The sequence below is a fragment of the Notolepis coatsorum genome (assembly GCF_963971535.1).
Source record: "Notolepis coatsorum genome assembly, chromosome: 9".
In the NCBI taxonomy this organism is placed as follows: domain Eukaryota; kingdom Metazoa; phylum Chordata; class Actinopteri; order Aulopiformes; family Paralepididae; genus Notolepis; species Notolepis coatsorum.
In genome coordinates, this window is record NC_140173.1 from 117,415,351 (window position 1) to 117,435,309 (window position 19,959).

Below are 19,959 nucleotides of genomic sequence, written 5' to 3' on the forward strand. Positions count from 1 at the left end.
GCAATCACACATGAGTAGGCCTGCCGCGATAAGCAATAAATCGATTAATTGCCGCGATAATTAAAATTAATGCAATGATTTTGACGGGCGCGATTAATTGCTATTTGCGCGTTTGTTTTAATGAGGCGGAACCAGTGCCCCTTGTCAGTCACTGTCCGTGTTGGGAGGCGGGCCGCTGGCTTTACTACAGAGCAGAGAGCACAGCACAGGAGCTCCGTGGGGCAACACCACATAGCTTAACTACATTTCTCAATAGTGTTGCTCCTTTTAACCAAGTAGCGTTATTTGTAGTGTAACGTTAGCGTTTTAACGTTAGTAGCTAACGTTAAAACTAACTTAAAGTTAGTTGTTCACCAACAATCTCAACATTTGTTTTATCATTAGCTCATGTCGATCTACTAGTAGCATCAGCAAGCTAACGTTAGCTGGCCCCAGTCCACTAGCAGCATGTCGATCTACCAGCAGCATCAGCAAGCTAACGTTAGCTGGCCCCAGCCCATTAGCAGCATGTCGAAGTAGTAGTAGCATCAGCAAGCTAACGTTAGCTGGCCCCAGTCCACCAGCAGCATGTCGATCTACCAGCAGCATCAGCAAGCTAGGATAATCACAACAATACTTCCGGTCCGGTGGGCTTCAAAATAAAAGTTTTGGGAAATAAATTTCTCAAAAAAAAATTCTCTAACCGGTCGCAATAATATCGCTTATCGCGATATTTTCGGGGGCAATTAATCGCCCAGCAAAATTTGTTATCGTGGCAGGCCTACACATGAGCATACACACACAAACACACACACAAATGTGAAACCCTGTGATTAAGAAAGGAAGTATATACATATACACACACTATCTTTCTCTCTCTCTCAAAGACACACACACTACAGGTAGACACATTTGGACCACAGACAACTGACCAGTTAGCGAATGGAAGTAAGGGATTTGATAGCACTCCTGTCAATTAGAGCAGAGCTGAAAGATGGTTGGCTTAGCACACAAATACAGCAGTGTTTTAATGATATCGCTTCTCCCCTCCACTCATCTCCTTTTCTCTCCCCCTCCCCTCCTCTAATCTCCTCTCCTGTCCCCCCCCCCCCCCCCCCTCCAGTGAATGGTTTCTTGTTAATGTAAGTTGGTACTGTAAGGGTTAGGGTTATGGTCATTTGTATGCAAGGGTTAGGTTTAGGGTAGTTGGTATGTAAGGCAGTTTCACAGAACACTCCAAAAAGACACATCAGAGTCACGCTGCCCAGAGCAGAGGCATACATACAGAGACTCAGTTGGGACGCAGGTGGTTTGGAACGGATTCTACTTTCTTACTTCCTGGAAGTAAATGTTCTTGCCCTGTGATATCAGACAAAATTCTGTCTGTAACTTGCCAGGCAATGTTAACTTATCCAACATTACATCAGGAAGTATACGGAACTACATGCCACTAAAGCTCATCAGTCATTGGCTGAAATGTAACCAACTGTATGTCTGGAGACGCTCGTCACCGTTGGGTTGTTTGGCCGTTTTGATCCTTTGATACATATGTAATGTTCCAACTTTCTGGCTAGCTAACATTATTTTGATGCTTTGATACAATGTAATGATCCAACTGGCTGGCTATAGCTAATGTTTGCTAAGCTACAGAGCTGCTTTAGGTTTAGTTAACATGGTCTGCTGTTAGCATGGAAACCATAGACATAGCTGTAGCCCACACGCTAAGAAGATATCGGCTACAACTTATCAAAACAATCAAAACACAATGTTGAAGGATCAGGAAGTGTATCGACAAAGCAATCCAGTGATGATGGCAAGTTGTTAACATTTCATCAAATGATGTATGTGTTAGGCCTCAGGGAAATAACAGAGGGCTATCAGATGGAGGGCTCTGGGGGAGGGAGTTCAGGGAGAGCCCTCAACATGAACAGGTTTTGACACTGAGGAACATGAGTTGAATTGGCTAATGGCTACGGAGGCCCAAACAGTTAACAGTATCCCAAACATGTAAGTTCATTGTCACCTTGTAGGCCTAACTCTCTTGCATCTTGTGGGGAGAGACTCCAGGGACATGAAGGTGCACGGACAGGTTGTCAGCCTGTTCCTGGAGCAGTGCCCTGGAGCTCAGTTTGGTTTTAGACGCAGGGTTTTGATCATGTCAGCTGTTTGGGTACTGTTGGAGCCTCCGGGCAGTGTCAGAACTAGTTTATATGTACGTCTCTGGGTTAGGCGATGTGGTGCTGGGTGTGGTCTATAGTACAATAAGCATCAAGACTATGGTCCAATCAGACAGCTGATAGCAGACATCTGGGCATTCACATCAGCTCCCAGTATTCTGCATCCCTCCTAACCAGCTGTTTTGATTTATTCTGGGATGCAGAACGGTGCTGGTGACAGCAGACATCAGATAGCAGCTATGATCCGGATGGTAGATACAGATCAGATACAGATATAGTACAACATCTATACAACAACTATACATTGTGCCGTTTGTTTTGGGGAAGGGGGGGCGAAGTGTAGGGTTTCAATAGAACAGTGGCTTTTGGAAGGGATGGGGGGGGGGGGGGGGGGGGGGGGGGTTGAAGGGAAGGGGGGGGGGGGTTGCTTAGATAGACAGAGTTTGGTCAATGCAGTTTTCAGTAGCAGCCATGTTAGCACCAATATCCTGCTCCATGTTTGCTAAGTAACAAATGATCCTCTGCCAGTCGATTGTTTAGAACGTTGGCTATCTCAACGTCGTGATGTTATGAACAACATTGTTTCATATAACAGCCTACAAGAGGCAGAAACATGGATATAGTCCAACCTGGACAAACTGTGTCTATCTATGGCTCTGGTTTAAGGGGATGGGGTAAGGGATTACGGTAAAAAGGGTTCAGGTTTTAAAAGATTTAAGGGGTTAAGGGTTATGGATTAAAGGGGTTTGGGGATTAAGGGTAAATAGACATTAAGGTGTGTAATTTAGGAGGTAAGGGGAACGGTTAAGGGATTTGAGGGTTAAGGGTAAGTAGGTTTCTGAAGGATTTAAGGGTTAAGGGATTTTGGTTAGGGTAAGTAGGCTTCTAAGGGAATTAGGGTTTAAGGGTTTTGGGGTAAGTAGACTTTTAAGGGATTTAGAGGTTAAGGGAACAGGATTCATGAGGGCTGTTAAGGGTTAGGATATGATAGTAGCTTCCAGGACTATAGCAGGATCCTCAATGTCCGCCTTGCTCTGAACCATCCTCAGCTCCAACTGGGGCGGACTGGGCCTTCTGCCTGGACCTGCTAACTCTGAGAGAGAGGGAGAAGAGAGAGAGGGAGAGAGGAGAGAAGAGAGAGAGAGACTTTAGCTGTCTGCCTCCCTTTTAAATACTTTCAACATGTAAACCACTGAATATATGCATTATACTGTACATGTACATATCGGAATGTCTGTCTGTCTGTCTGTCTGTCTGTCTCACCATGAGCGTAAGATATGGTCCTCTGGATAACATGATGCATCACTGAAAATGTCTTTTCACAGGCCGTCTGAGAGAGAGAGACAGAGAGAGAGAAGGAGAGGGGAGAGAATGAAAGAGATATTGTTATTATTATATTATTGTTATTGTAGTACGTGTGTTTTCACAGTGTAAAGCATGTTCGGTCGTACTATTAAAGGGGAACTATCTCATAAATTGCCTTTTCCAGTGTTTAGCATTGTTTTCTAGCAATGTGGGGTTGTACCAAGACTGTCTATGTCGCAATTCTATTTTTGGCGCATTCCTCCAGTTCAGATGAGACACGGTCCTCCCCCACTGAACCAAGCCATTCTCATTTGACTCGCTCGCTGACGTGAATAGGCACTGATCTGCCAACGCCCGCCCACAATCAACTGGGTAACGTTTATATGAGCAGCGAGTGGAAATAAAGCGTAAGCGGTTATTTAGCAGAGACCTTCAGCTGTTCACAGAGATAGAGAGGGATTAATTAATTTCGCCGCGGGGGGGGCATAATCCCACGGGACAATGCATTGGTAACTTGTTTCAAATGACAATATATACCCCCGTGAATATTATTGCACGGATCGGAATACGCGTGGGAGCGTGCGCTATGATATTTTTCAACAGGTTGACAGTGATACAGCAGTGCTGATACGAGAGGGAGCGAGAGAGCGAGAGAGAGAGAGAGAGAAAGAGAGAGAGAATCAACCAGAGAACTATATAAAACGGGTGGGACTCGGAGGTAATGGGACTGGGAGGAGGCTCTCTCGCTCTCTGTCTCTCTCGCTCTCTCAGTCTCTCTGTCGCTCGTTCTCTCTCTCGTATCAGCACTGCTGTATCACCGTCAACCTGTTGCAAAATATCATAGCGCACGCTCCCACGCGTATTCCGATCCGTGCAATAATATTCACGGGGTATATATTGTCATTTGAAACAAGTTACCAATGCATTGTCCCGTGGGATTATGCCCCCCGCGGCGAAATTAATTAATCCCTCTCCATCTCTCGCTCCCCCAAATAAATGTATCTGCCAGTGCAGGTGGGTGACTGTCCGTCACTCAAAGCACATTGCGAGTATGGGCAGAGCCCAGACAAAAACAGCTTGGTTTTTGTAAGGGGAGAAAGTGCTGCTCTACAGTACTTGATTAAAAATACAAAATAATGATTTAATTTTTTTTTTTAAACCTTACAGATGTGTTCCATAGACTCACAGGAATTGTGTAAAATTGCCCAAATAGTGAAAGAAATAGTAAGATAGTTCCCCTTTAAATTACTTTGAATTAAACTGCGAGAGACTGTTTATTGCAATACACCTTTCAAATAATGCTGTGTGTGTGCGTGTGCGCATGCACCTTCAGGTCATTAGGGTTGTGGTGTGTCCAAGCAAGCAGCATGGCAGCGAACAGATCCCCTGTCCCCACGAACACCGCATCTACCTTAGGAACCTCGATACGTACCCGCTGGGTCGATTTACTGCCATCAGGGAGAACTGAAGGAGGATGAGCAATGAGAGGAGAAAGGAGAGGAGAGGAGGAGAGATGAGTGGAGAGAGGAAGAGAGGGGTGGGGAAGGAGAGAGGAAGAGAGAGGAGATGAGAGGGTGGGGAAGGAGAGAGGAAGAGAGAGGAGATGAGAGGAAGAGAAGGTGGGGAAGGAGAGAGGAAGAGAGTGGAGAGGAGAGGAAATTAGCAGAAGAGGAAGAGAGGGTGGGGAAAGGAGAGATAAGAGGAAAGGAAAATAGCAGAAAAGAGAGGAATGGGAGGAGAGAGGATGAGAAGAGAGGAAGAGAGGGTGGGGAAAGGAGCAGGAGAGAGGTGGGGAAGGAGAGAAGAGGACAGAGGAGAGGAAAGGAGAGGACAGGAGAGAAGAGGGAAGGAGAGTTAACTAACGTTTTTTAATTGTCCGTGTATCTTTTGTAACCAGTAAGATGTAAGTAGGATTAAGCATTGATTAGCTTGTTAACTAAGTGTAAAGGCAAGTAGGTTTCATTGACTGGGTCTGGGGAAGAGCTAGTGGCAGCCAGTAATACCCCTGACTGGATTCAGAAGTCTGTGTTCTAAACATCTACAAATGTTCTGGACAACATCAATGAGATTTATCTGTGCTGCACTTGAACCACAGAGGGCCACGCCTCCATTCTGCTACAAATATGTGAAAGAAAGAAGCAAAGACGAGTCAATAATCTGCGGACGGTCGTCAGAGTCAAAGGTCAGAGGTCAGTCCTACCGGTGCGTTGACTGCCAAGGGATACCAGGAACCTGTCCCCCAGCCGGGACGGGAGGTCAGAGGAGGTGATGACCACCGTGTCCGGGCCCATGGCATGAAGCAGGTCCATCACCTACAACACACACACACAACATGCTGGTACACACACAACTACACTGGTACATACAACAATATACTGCTACATACACACAACACATTGATACAAACAACACACACAAAGAGGAGAGGAGAGGAGAGGAGAGACGAGACGACAAGAGGAGTGGGGAAGAGAAGATAAGAGAAAGGAGGAGGAGAGAAGAGGAGAGGAGAAGAGAAGAGATGAGAAGAGGGGACGAGAGGAGAGAAGATGAGAGAGAAGGAGAGGAGAGGAGGAAGTGTTCTAACCTCTACGGCATCTTTCTCTGTACTGATGTTCTTCCCTGTTAACAACCTGAAACAAACAAACACCTAGCATCAAAACACACCCACATCTGGCAGTGCTGTCAGTAGACTGTCTCTCTGCTGTGTGACTCAGTAGACTGTCTCTGCTGTGTGACTCAGTAGGCTGTCTCTCTGCTGTGTGACTCAGTAGGCTGTCTCTCTGCTGTGTGACTCAGTAGACTGTCTCTCTGCTGTGTGACTCAGTAGGCTGTCTCTCTGCTGTGTGACTCAGTAGGCTGTCTCTCTGCTGTGTGACTCAGTAGACTGTCTCTCTGCTGTGTGACTCAGTAGGCTGTCTCTCTGCTGTGTGACTCAGTAGGCTGTCTCTCTGCTGTGTGACTCAGTAGACTGTCTCTCTGCTGTGTGACTCAGTAGGCTGTCTCTCTGCTGTGTGACTCAGTAGGCTGTCTCTCTGCTGTGTGACTCAGTAGACTGTCTCTCTGCTGTGTGACTCAGTAGGCTGTCTCTCTGCTGTGTGACTCAGTAGGCTGTCTCTCTGCTGTGTGACTCAGTAGACTGTCTCTCTGCTGTGTGACTCAGTAGGCTGTCTCTCTGCTGTGTGACTCAGTAGACTGTCTCTCTGCTGTGTGACTCAGTAGGCTGTCTCTCTGCTGTGTGACTCAGTAGACTGTCTCTCTGCTGTGTGACTCAGTAGACTGTCTCTCTGCTGTGTGACTCAGGCTGTCTCTCTGCTGTGTGACTCAGTAGACCGTCTCTCTGCTGTGTGACTCAGTAGACTGTCTCTCTGCTGTGTGACTCAGTAGACTGTCTCTCTGCTGTGTGACTCAGTAGACTGTCTCTCTGCTGTGTGACTCAGTAGACTGTCTCTGCTGTGTGACTCAGTAGACTGTCTCTCTGCTGTGTGACTCAGTAGACTGTCTCTCTGCTGTGTGACTCAGTAGACTGTCTCTCTGCTGTGTGACTCAGTAGACTGTCTCTCTGCTGTGTGACTCAGGATGCGTCGGGATGCACGCAACCAAGATAGCCAACCTTTGCCAATGATTGCCAGAGTGCACTTTTTCCAGAATAAAAAGCGGAGTCTTCAGCTGGTGAGAGAGGAGGCTCCCCTGACCTTCCACGGCTCCAGAGTGGAGTTTTGCCCCGACTACAGTACCGAAGTCAACAAAGCCCAAGTCTCCTACAAGCCTGTGAAGGCCCAGCTCAGAGCACTGGGTTACAGCTACAGTCTTCAGTTCCCTGCTAAGCTGATCATCACTGACAAGAATGGCACAGATTGCTGTTGCTGTAAAGTTATTATGTTCTTTCTAGTAACAGGTAACAGATAATATAGGCTATGTTATTCCAATGTTTACCTAGCTACATTGTAGTTCATGTACTGTACATGTTTTGTTACCAGACCAAACTAATGTTTTACTGTGATCATTTTGATTGGTCATACTAATTGGCTACAGAGCTAATGTAGATTTAACGTAGATTGGGTGGGCAGGGCGGTTGAGCTGGGGCAGTAAGGGGGTAGTGTAATGAGGGAGTGTTGTGGTGTTGTATATATGTTTAATTATCTTCATTTCTTATAAAAAATGTCAATTGAAAAAACTAAAAACAAAAACTGCTGCCCATTGCTCCTAAAAGGTTACGCTGGGTCAAATACAGAGGATACATTCATGGTATATATAAATGTACAAATAAAGAGATTCCTTCAAATGTATTCACTACAGAGCTCTAATTATATATCAAATTGGCCTAAAATCAGCAGATATATTGTATATACTACTACACAGCTTGGTTTGGCTCAGATCTTTCTTTTTTATTATTTCAAAGTTGTAAACAATGAAGATTTGTCTTAACTAGCCCAAATATATAGAGATATATTATTTAGGGGGTAGTACAACATGTTACAAACAATTGTGCACGCTGTCTTCATAAAAGAGGACCAGTGACTTTTTTCTTATTCTGTACTTCTGTTAAACTGCCACTAGAGGGAGCCATACACTTACAACATTAGTAGTAGTAATAGTGGTGGTTGCACCACCATCAGGCCAAAGTGTTCAGGTTGTCTATGACATATCTTGGTAATATAGGTAATAGGTAATAATATAGGTAATAGCTGTATTGCCATGGAATTTGCTGTGCACATGCATGACCCCAAGAGGAAAACACCTATTGATCATTCCTCTAGCACCACCATCAGGCCAAGATTATCAAATGAGCACATCTCCTAACCTGTTTGTCGAGCACCACCATCAAGCCAAAGTGAGTACAAAATCCTTCACTTCATTTAGGCATCCAGTTAGTCGATGCAATTCTCAGGAATGTATGCACTTACAGGTTGACACAATTATAGTACAAAATCCTCTATGGATGGAGAGAACAGTTTATATAGACTAAGCATCTGGGATTTCATATCTCTTACCAAACCCCTGCCCCCTGCCAAATGTTATAGGCTTAATAAGATAAGCTCTTCCTTTATTAATCCCCTTGGGGAAATTCAGGGATCATATCATAGAAGCATCGGGAGGGGAGGTATAGGCAGGGTAATAGAAATTACAATAAAAGTATGAGAATAAAGGTGACATAATGGGTGTGACACTAACTGCAACACCATGGATATTGCACAATCATGGCGGGCATGGCTACCTTCATTTCACTATGTCTTGTTGTGTATGTATGTGACGACGAATAAACCTCTTGAATCTTGAATCTGTTTCTTCCTCTCTCTTGCTCATGCTCTGACCACTTGTCTTTGGTGTAAGATCCATGTTCTAAAGGGCTATATTCATTTGAGAGCACTGCCTTCCCAATACTTTCTCTTAACCCTTTCACTGCCACACTACCAAATGGTTAACCCTTTCACTGTGACAACACAGAAGGTTAACCCTTTCACTGTGACAACACAGAAGGTTAACCCTTTCACTACAGAAGGTTAACCCTTTACTATCACACTACAGACGGTTAACCGTCTGTAGTGTGGTAGTGAAAGGGTTAAGGGTTTTAAACAGGTCTGAAAAGTTTAGCCCGATCCAAACTGAGGCCGTGAGAGCCGTGGGCCAATACCAGCCTGGTCCGACATAATAATAATTTAACTGAGCTTAATGGCTCCACACCTGCTTGGACCTTATCAGAGCACAGGAGATCTCCAGGAGAGACTGACTGAAAGCCTAAATAGGCCTCCTCAATAAAACATCCATATAAAGTAGGCCGATATCGGCATTAAAATGTGATATCGGAAAATATCTGTATCGGTTTTCAATTTAATTTTTTTTTACATTTCTATAACCTTTATTTACCCAGGCAAGCAAGTAAGAACAAATTCTGATTTTATTTATTGTCAAAAGTGTTAATTCCACAACAAGAGATATGTAATGTTAATTACCTGAAATTATTCCATTTTTTGGGGGGGGAAACCCTGCATATATCGGTATCGGTTGATATCGGTATCGGAAATTAAGAGTTGGACAATATCGGTATCGGTAAAATAGCCAATATCGAGCATCCCTAATATAAAGGTCTTGAACTGTGTGTTGCTTTAGTTATCTGTGTGCTGCATTTCCTTTGCTTCAGAACAAACAATGAAGATATGTGTTTAGACATGCGTTTAACCCAGAACTCACTCTGCTTCAAACTGGTTGGGTGTGATGATGTCAGCGACAGGAACCACCTTGTTCTTATAGACTGGGTGCAGGTTCTGAGGGACGTACTACACACACACACACACACACACACACAGGTTACTATTATGTTATTCTCTCGTTGTCCTGCAGGGTGACCTGTTGATAAGAGAGACCATCTCATAACCACAAAGTCACAGGTTTGATCCCTACAACAGCCAGACCATCCTCGGCAATGCTCCCTTGAGAAAAGCACTTCACCCCTACCTGCTCTATGTCTGTCCCTGCATTCTGAACCCTCTGGTGAAATGTCTACATGTATGTGTCTCAGAGGGAGATATTAATGTCTACATGTACGTGTGTCTCAGAGGGAGATATTAATGTCTACATGTACGTGTGTCTCAGAGGGAGATATTAATGTCTACATGTACGTGTGTCTCAGAGGAAGATATTAATGTCTACATGTACGTGTGTCTCAGAGAGAGATGGTGAAATGTCTACATGTGTGTGTGTCTCAGAGAGAGATGATGAAATGTCTACATGTATGTGTGTCTCAGAGGGAGACAATATTTCAAAAGAGCAAACTGACTGCAGCGGTTTAAATAACTGAGCTCTACACACAAACACAAGCACACGCACACACACTCAGAGAGACTCATGTGTGTGTGTATTTGTGTGTGTGTGTGTGTGTGCTTGTGTCTGAGTCAGATGATTCTGTCAGGTCATAATAATCCATATGCCACTGAGATATGAGCCTAGTATACCCCTCCCTCTCTCTCATATTCATAATTGGTTTTATTGGCATGACAGGAAAAAAGGTATATTGAATTAACATTTCAAACATTGACAAATAATTTGCAAACAATTATCTCTCTCTGTCACACACACACGCACGCACGGACACGCACACACACACTAAACTCACCATAGATCCATGGTCTCCAAGGACAGGGTCACACACTGGAATGTCAAAACAAGAGTTAGTCCACAAAACACACAGAGGATCAGTGCTAGCCCTGTGTGTGTGTGTGTGTGTGTGTGTGTGACGTGTGTGTGTGTGTGTGTGTGTGTGTGTGTGTGTGTGTGTGTGTGTGTGGACCCAATACTTTAACTAAGAAGTAAGGCAAATTACTCACACGGCAGGTAGAATAGTATAAATAAACAATCGGCCAATGACATCACACTGACATCACAATCAACCAATTAAGTGGGCTTGCTGGTAGAATTCTACAAATCATTGACCACGTTTCATGACTATTCTTAATGTGAATGGTAAGGATTTCACAAATGCTGCACACAAATCCCCAAGAACAATGTCAATAACTTCATACATGATATCCATAAATGACGGGGTCCTACCCCCGCCCCCCCTACAGACTCCCAGAGGCACAGGCAGCTTAAAAAATAATAACAAATATTTCCTGGCCTCTAATCGGCAGGGGTTTTGTACACTGTGTGTGCTTTTCAATGAGGAATGCGATGGTGGTTTTCCAAAGCGACCCTGGAAACGCCACTTAGCAAGCTCCAAAAATCTGATTGGTTGTTAAGATAGGGGTGGACGGTATGGTCTAAAATTTATATCACGGTATAATTTGAAGCATAGACTGTAACGGTATATATCACGGTATCAGTGTTTCCGTTAGAATATTTTTTTTTGCCCGATAGGCAGGCTATATAAAGAATGACATCCTTAAGGCATGTAGATTTATAATATTTGAACTTAAAACTATAAAGTCATTATATTCCAAATAAAATAAGTCCCGAGTCGAGACTCCGTGCTGCTCCCATTGCAAACAGCGGGGCTGGATGCTGGATTTTGCTAGAAGCATATGTAGCTGCAGAGCCGCAGAGCCAGGGGCGCTTTCAGGTCTGGTCACAGGCCCGCTCAACAGCGCCCCCCCACCCAACGGCTGAATTGCCAATGGCTGAATTGGAGTATTGCACTGTGCACTGTGCAATACTCCAATTCAGCCATTGGCAATTCACTGTGCAATACTCCAATTCAGCCATTGGCAATTCAGACCTGAAAGTGCCCCTGGCTCTGCGGCTCTGCAGCTGCATGCTATTCGCAAATCCACTGCTGCAGCCGTCCTCCCGCTGCAGCCGTCGTTATCATAACACTACACACATATCATAATGTTTACAGCAAACTGTAGTTGATCACCAGGTATGTTTTATTAACGTAGAATAATTCATATAAGAAAAACGATAGGGAAATATCTTACCTTTCTCCACTGGTTAAATGCCAGGAACTGAAATTGAAACTTGCTGTGTGCCGCGGTGATATGTGTTTATTATGAAATGACAATTGCGTGTTGACACGCCCACTGCGCGAAGCCTCCTAAATAACTTTTTCCAGTTTGCACATATCTATTATCTATGACTAATTCTATCTATTTTTAGGGGCAAATGCGATTGAAATAGTCGCGCTGTGGTTACATGACGTCATTGCTATTTTAGAGCTGCTCTACCGGTTACACGGTATAGTCAAAATCCATACCGTAGAGCAAATTCATACCGTTTATACCGTATACCATTTATACCGTCCACCCCTAATTCAGGCCATCCTGATAATTTCATCAAATTGCCTACACCACCTCTAACACTTTCATTGCCAACGCTATATGTCGTTTGTTCATGCCGACCGTTTATTGCCAACTATGCCATATAGCGTTTTTTTTTTATTTATTAGCGATTTGAATTCATATTTCATCAATCTAGTATCACGTCAGTGGTGCAAACTCTCTCTGAGCCCCATTGGGAAAATACCGCCCGCTATCGTCTCCCGGATGGTAATGCACCCTTTTGGAATGGACTCAATGAAAATTGATGAGAAAAGAAAAATCCGGAATCCACATTTTACTTCTCAGGCAACTAGGCAAGTAATCCGAGCCCATCGGACTCATTGTGGCCCATCAGAAGAGCGTGGAATACATATTTCCAGTACGCAGCGTTGGATCAATAAACGCGATCGATATTTGGAATGGCGATCAGGAATTGGAATAATCTTTTTGGGGAACATCTGATCTGAGGTAAGGAATCTATTTTACCAGTCTTGGGATAATCAGAGCTGTTTTCACAGAGATATCAGCGTGTATGTGTGTGTGTGCGATCAGGAAATGAGAGATTCGATTTTTCAGCTCGCTTCTCTAGCATGCATAAGTACACATTAGGGATGCCCCGATCACGTTTTTTGCCACCGATACCGATCGTCTTGAGCCATATCGGCCGATACCGATCCGATAGACCGTTTTTGGTATAATTTTTTTTTTTTTTTAATATATATAATTTTTTTCTTTTATTTTTTATAAAAAATATATATATATATAATCATACTTGTAGTTGTATTATCTGCGAGACATCGCCACCACGCAACAAGTCAAAATGCTCGCTATCTGCAAACATCTCCACTGTCTGTGTGTACTCGAGTAGCCTCCAGCTACGGCCAGGATTCTCCGGCGCTGCAGCTGGACCCTATTGATCGAATGCCCTCAGCATGCCCTCAGCTCGAATACGCATCGAATCAATGTTATAAGACATTGATATCAGGAGCTATCTGTAGCTACTGCTAGCCGGCTAGATAACGTTAAGACAACGCCTCAATGAACTATTTAGTTTAGAGCTAACGTGAGCTAATGTGAGCTACCGAGTCAACGGAGGTAACTTATCATGCACTTGACTATTGCTGGAGTATTTGTTGATATCAGCAGCTATCAGTAGCTAGCTAGCTAGATAACGTTAGACAATGCCTCATGTATTAACTAAAAGTGAATAGTTGACTGGGTCATTTAGTTTAAACAGTAACGGTAGCTAACGTTAGCTCACAGAGGTTGCATGCACTAGAGCAGACTATTGCCCAAGCTTGTTTACACGGGTATGGGAGGGGCTGGAGGAGGAGGAGGAGCGGCAGTTTGCAGGTCCTGTGTGTCTGAGACTGAAGTCAGCGAGTGAGATCTCCGCTAAGAATTGGATCATGTTTTTCGATCGGTTTTCACAATCGGCGAAAATAAAGCATTATCGGAATTCACCAATCTTATATTTATACTGAATATCGGCCGATACCGATCGCTGGCCGATCGATCGGGGCATCCCTAGTACACATACTATCGATAATCTAGCGTTTATTTGAAAATGTTTCATAAATAGGGCAAAAAATTACGTTTTTTGTGTATTCCAGAATATTCCAGTAAAGGCTGTTTATCACGGAATCTTTATATTTTCCTGAAACTTTCAAAAAACGAGTGATTTTCAAAATGCTATAAAACGGAAATGAACCGATTAAAAAACAATCCGTTTCGACAATGTTGACTGCAAACAAGGCATTGATAAGCAACAGCCAGATAAGACACATAGCCATAATTTAAGACATATATTTGTGAACGCATAATCTGAGAGTGCTATTATTGAAGTGGGTGGCGGCTTTCAAGGGGGTAAAAAGGAAAACACGGCCGGCACGGAAAGTGTTAAGGTAAAGGTATGGTAAGGTATGGTTAAGGTAAGGGACTCACCATAAACAAGATTAGGATTAGCTCTCTTCAGCTCCTGAACGATGTCCACCACCATCTCTAGGAAAGACGTGTCTCTAGTGTACCCTACACACACACACACACACAATATAATTATCCATTAATGTTTGTCTTTAAAATCATTCTCAGGATTATTTGGGAAACTACAAGGCAATTCTCAGTGGTGTGTTATTTTAAAGCTGCAGTAACAACCTCTCACCACCAATACTCAGAGGCCTGGATGAGAAACGGGCTCCCTGTGTACTGTGTATACAGCGATAAACACGTCAGGAAACACTAAATCAAATACCTTCTCAGATCCATTCCTGATCATTACAATAGCGACACCTACTGGTCAGTTGGGGCGCCTGTTCAGCAGGGAGGGGATATGGGGGAGATAGCATGAACCTCAGAGCATGTTTGTTACGCTCTCCAAGTGAAACTCCTAGCTGAAAGGAAGTGGCTGGCGACTCCACATGTATCAGAGGAGATATGTGGTAGTCTACACACTCCCCAGACCCACAGTAGGGTAGTCTACACCCTCCCCAGACCCACAGTAGGGTAGTCTACACCCTCCCCAGACAGACAGTAGGGCAGTGCAACAACCAGGGGGGAATTTGCAGAATGACAAAAATTGGGGGATGGGAGAAAGGGTAGAAAGATAAGGAAAGAAAATACCTGTAAGGACGTAGTCATAGTGATGTACGTTGTTGAGTTTAATTCCTTCGTATAGAACATGGAGCTCATCGGCTGTCAACACCTGCCCCTTCCAATGAGAATAGCCTAGAGAGAGGAGAGGAGGACTCATTTAAACTCCGACAGTAAAGTCTTTAGAAAGCCACCTACAGAAGCACATTTAAACGCACGCACACACACACTCCCCTCCCCCATGCTGCTATGACACCCAAATTGTCCAAAGGGGATCAATAAAGGAATATCTTATCTTGCATGCGTGTGTGTTAAGATAAGATAAGATATTCCTTTATTGATCCCCTTGGGGAAATTCAGGCATCATAGCAGCATGGGGGGGAGGGGGGGGGGGGGTACAGGTAGTAAAAACAACACAGGCAGTGTAAACAATTTGGTCAATATAATTTACTATCCGACTAGCTGAAGAAAATATTCACATTATTCACAGTGTCACATAAGGTGCAGTATGCAATGCATAAGGTATTGTTATAATTTACTACAGTATCTACTGAGTATACATTATTCACAGTATCACAGTATCCACTGAAATATACATTATTCACAGTATCACAGTGTCCACATAAAGGTGCAGTAAGCCTAAGGTAGTGTAGGTTGTCCTCCTTGGGTTCCTATAAGTCCCAGGTCAATGTCTGGTAGCAGTCGCTGTCCCCTGTTGTGGACGCTGGAGGCGTGAATATTAAAGGCAACCAACTTGTGTTCAGCTTTTCTCTGATTGGCCACGACCCCACGCCGCTAGCCCGCCCCCTTTTGCCGCGAGCGCAAGCGGCAGGAACCTTCAAGTTCCCTGGTGCAAAATAAATCTGGTAGTTGGTTTATGACGTTAATTAATAATAAACACTGTTAGGACTCTTAATAATAAACACTGTTAGGACTATAAACACTGTGCGGACTATCCGACTCTTAATAATGAACACTGTTAGGACTATCTCGATTCACGCGTCACTACTGTAACTAGAAACTCTGGGTGTCACTGTACATCAGTGTGGAACTGTACGCTGTAACGTTATATGTTATTTCGCCCGTGGAGGCTGCTGAAGCGCCAGCAGGGCGATGCAGTGGTTTGTCCCCGGCTTCCGTGCGCCGCCGCCGGCTTGACGCAGCAGCGGCCGTGCTCCGTTGTAGAAGCCCTTCAATGACAGAGTTCTCATATTTTGCGAATGCATAAACTATATCTTAAATTATGGCTGTCGCTTATCAATGACTTCGCGACAGCCATATTAGACACATAGCCATAATTTAAGATATAGTTTATGCATTCGCAAATATGAGAGCTCTGTCATTGAAGTGGGTGGTGGCAGCGTTACTAACAGCGTTCACCCTGATGTAAAGTAGCGATTTTTATTGTTTTGTCATGACAAACCAATTACATAATCCCAACATATGTGTAAAGAAACAACATATTCCAGTTAACGGTATATTTTTTTAATGATTCATTACGGTATAAATTAGGTTAACTGGAGCTGCTCTCCCTTTATGATGAATTGAAAATGGGGGACCCTGATGTAAACAAGACGAAAGTCTTTCTCTGGTCTGCATCCCCTTAACAATTGTATGTATTGAGCTGTACTGTACCCATTCTGCAATCTGTTAACACTTTGGCTGCCATGGGTTAAATTCATTATCAACCGTAGGTTGCCGGCTCTATTTGTCTATAGAGAAAGTCCCCTTCTTTGCAGGGCTATAACTTTTTAAATTCTATTGCTACATTGCCATTATTAGGGCCCATTCAAAGTCCTATATGTATTGTTCATTGTGTAGCAACGTTAAACTTTTTCATTCACATATTCATAGTAAAGTATGGTCTAATGTATAAGTATGTTTTCATCTCTTTCTGCAGCTTTCTCCAGAACGTGATCTATAGCCCCAAATACATTATATTGATGATGCAATACAGTTTTATGGCAATCAGCGCGATATAAAAAATTCCAACTAGACGTACTTCTAGAAGTTACTACACGTCATCTGATGTTGACCGGATGGGCTAGGGGGCGTTTATAATTCCGTGGGCAGCGTTATACCAATCATCTAATGTGGGTCAAATGTTGATAATAGCAGTTAGTATCGAAGACGGTAATTTTACACGCTAAAACTCACCCCAGTCTCCGCGCGCCGTTGGGCGATCATCGTAGAGTAGAAATTTTACCATTATGGGATGTCGATTTACCCGGTCCATCTCCAGCTTGTATAATGGTATATACGTCCAAATCATGTTGTTTATTGAGTTATTGGCAATCGATCGCTATGTAGTGTGTCGAGATCGAGCCTCGGGACCTATAGAGAGTGCCCGGAAGTAATACGGCCGACCAGCACAACCTCTACGGCACTTCCTGTTAAGCGATTGCGCCGATCGGCCACCAGATGGCGCTCCTGAACCGCCAGAGAGCTCAGTGGGTCCTCCTGGTGGATCTCAGGCCAGCGGAGGGGAAATATGAATCCGATCCCAGATTTTTGAAATATTGATATTAAAGACGCTGTAAAGCGTCTTCGGCAACTTGAGCATGGCCGGGAATGACGTGTTTAGGCGTTTTCCGGCAGCCAAAGTGTTAATAAACTTTTCAATCAATCAATCAATCTGCGTATTGCTGGCTCTCATATTTGCGAATACAATAGCGTTCACCCTGATGTAAACAATTCTACAACGGAAGACGGCCGCTGCAACTCTCTGCCGCGCGGTCACGTGGCCGTGTGGCCAATCAGAAAAACGCTGAACGCAAGGCTGAACACAAGTTGGTTGCCTTTAATATTCACGCAGCATGCAGGCTGCTAGTCGCTGCCCACTGTTGTGGAGCCTGATGGCCGCTGGTATGAAGGACTGTCCGAGGCGGTTAGTTGAGTGTCGGGGGGGAATGAGTCTGTGGCTGAACGAGCTTCTCATCTTGACTAGCTCGTCGTAGAGGGGGTGGTAGGGGTTCTCCATGATGGCAGCCAGCTTCCTTATCATCCCCCTCTCTGCCATCACCTCAAGTCTAGGTAGCTCGACTCCCACCACGGAGCTAGCCTTCCTCACCAGCTTGTTGAGCTTGTTGGTGACCCTTGAGTTGATGTAGCCTCCCCAGCATGCCACAGCATAGAAGAGGATGCTGGCCACTACAGACTGGTAAAAAGACTGCAGCAGTCTGTTGCACACATTGAAGGACCTGAGTCTCCTCAGGAAGAACAGCCTGCTCTGTCCCTTCCTGTAGAGGGCCTCTGTGTTATCCGACCAGTCCAGTTTATTGTTCAGGTGTACCCCAACCAAGGAACTTATAGGGCGGTCTTCGACTAAATCAATTCTTAGTCGACTAATAGTCATGGGACTATGTCTTGTCTGATGAAGGTCGCTTGACCAAAAGCTCAGTTACATAAAGTGGAATATATATATATATATATATATATATATATATATAGTATATATTGTTATCCTCTCTAGAACTTTTACACACCAGGTGTTACGACTATCTTGTTATCCTGCAGCTCACTCAAGTATTTACACCAGATGAGCAGCTATTTCTTCTGAACAAAACAGTACAATTGTGTTTCCCACATATGCAAATGGGAGGACATCCTTAAATGTAGTGCTTACCAGAAAGATTACTATGATTTTTCGGAAAATAAAATGGAACATTCAGCATTGAATTTTTTTTTTATAATAAAAATTTAACGCAGACCAACAAAGTCTTGGTCGATCAAACTGACCAATTAATCGACTAAGAGAGGTCAGCCATAGTGTGTGTGTATGCGTGTGTGTGTGCATGTTGCTTGCTGCAGGCTGATGATGTCACAGCTCCATGTCACATGGTTGGTGGATGTTGCTAGGCAACAGGCGGAAGAAAGCTGGAGGAGCAGTCAGTACAGCTGACACAACACTGTGTGTGTGTGGTGTGTATGTGTGTGTGAAGGATAGTTGTCATCATTTGCAGCTGTCGCAATTCACAACCCTGACACTCTCTCTCTCTCTCTGTCTCTCTCTCACTGTCTCTTCTCTCTCTCTCTCTTCTGTTTCTCTGTATGTCTCTCTCTCCGTTTCTCTCCTTCCCGCTTCTCTTTGTGTGTCTCTCTCCCCCCTTCTATATCTCTCTCTCTTATTGTGCATGGGACTGTCTCTCTTTCGGTCTATTTCTCATGGTACTGTGTTCGCTATTAACCTCTACGAGTCCACAGTAGATTCAAATTCAGATTCAGATTTTATTGTCATGTCATCTTACTCTGTACAGCATTGAGGAGTGAAATTCTTAACAACTGGTGCTGTAGCATCCATTTTAGCCCACCATAGCCCCCACTGTGTTCAACCATGAGGTGGACTGAACTGAACTGGACTGAGACTCATTTAAGACTCATTATTCTCTACACCTACTGGAGGGGGCTTAGCTAGTCCAAATGAGCAGAGTTCCTCAATACCACAATACCACTCCGACACCAACCTTGAGTATCCGCCGATGTTGATCCGATATTTTTGTTAATTCATTTTAAAATATTTAAATTGAAAGAGTCTGATCTTTTAAACAATCAAATGGCTGCATACTACATGCATCATTATGATCAATCTAAAAGCAATCAAAACAAACCCAAGCTAAATATCTTCCATACATTGCGTGCATAAATGTAAATAAACAGCCACTAATGGTGACTAATGGTAAAGTGTCTAATAATGACTGGGTAAAGTCACATGCATGTCTATAAAGATTCAGCAGAATTGTGGCCTCTGTGATGCCTTTCTCATGCCCATTCTTCGTACGTCATTTAATTAGTCCTGGATAACATGACGTCTGTAGTATTGAATTATCTTGTCAATTGAATCATCCAGGATAACTGCATGCTGCCGTCCTGGCATGAAGGGAACATGAGTAGATAGATGAAACCTTGATGAGCAATCATATGATTTGCTGATGGAGGGCATCTGACAAAAGCCAGGACTCACCATTAGTGCATTGCTACATCAGGTAGAGTTTATAAATGGTTTACTGTAGACATATAGATCCAATATGTTCCCTCATTATATAATGGCTTCCTTCACTGCTAAATCTGTATAGGCCTATCTTTAAATTAAAAGGTTGTGAAAATTAACCAAAGGATCTTGCCTTCTTAACTCATTCGGCGCCAGCTATTAGTTAGGCTAG

At 43.8% G+C, this 19,959-nt stretch overlaps 1 protein-coding gene across 1 annotated transcript in view; it reads right to left on the reverse strand.

The window, feature by feature from the left end:
- Positions 1-1,107: 1,107 nt before the first annotated feature.
- The window catches only part of pdxkb (pyridoxal (pyridoxine, vitamin B6) kinase b), a 32,554-nt gene continuing 13,702 nt past the window's right edge, over positions 1,108-19,959 (reverse strand). The window contains exons 3-11 of the mRNA XM_084321726.1: positions 14,831-14,935; positions 14,156-14,239; positions 10,573-10,607; positions 9,651-9,736; positions 6,046-6,091; positions 5,662-5,773; positions 4,789-4,925; positions 3,420-3,486; positions 1,108-3,249 (exon numbers count right to left, since the gene is read on the reverse strand). Coding sequence (XP_084177852.1) covers positions 3,134-3,249; positions 3,420-3,486; positions 4,789-4,925; positions 5,662-5,773; positions 6,046-6,091; positions 9,651-9,736; positions 10,573-10,607; positions 14,156-14,239; positions 14,831-14,935 — 788 coding nt within the window. The 3' untranslated portion in view covers positions 1,108-3,133. The remainder of the gene's footprint in view (positions 3,250-3,419; positions 3,487-4,788; positions 4,926-5,661; positions 5,774-6,045; positions 6,092-9,650; positions 9,737-10,572; positions 10,608-14,155; positions 14,240-14,830; positions 14,936-19,959) is intronic.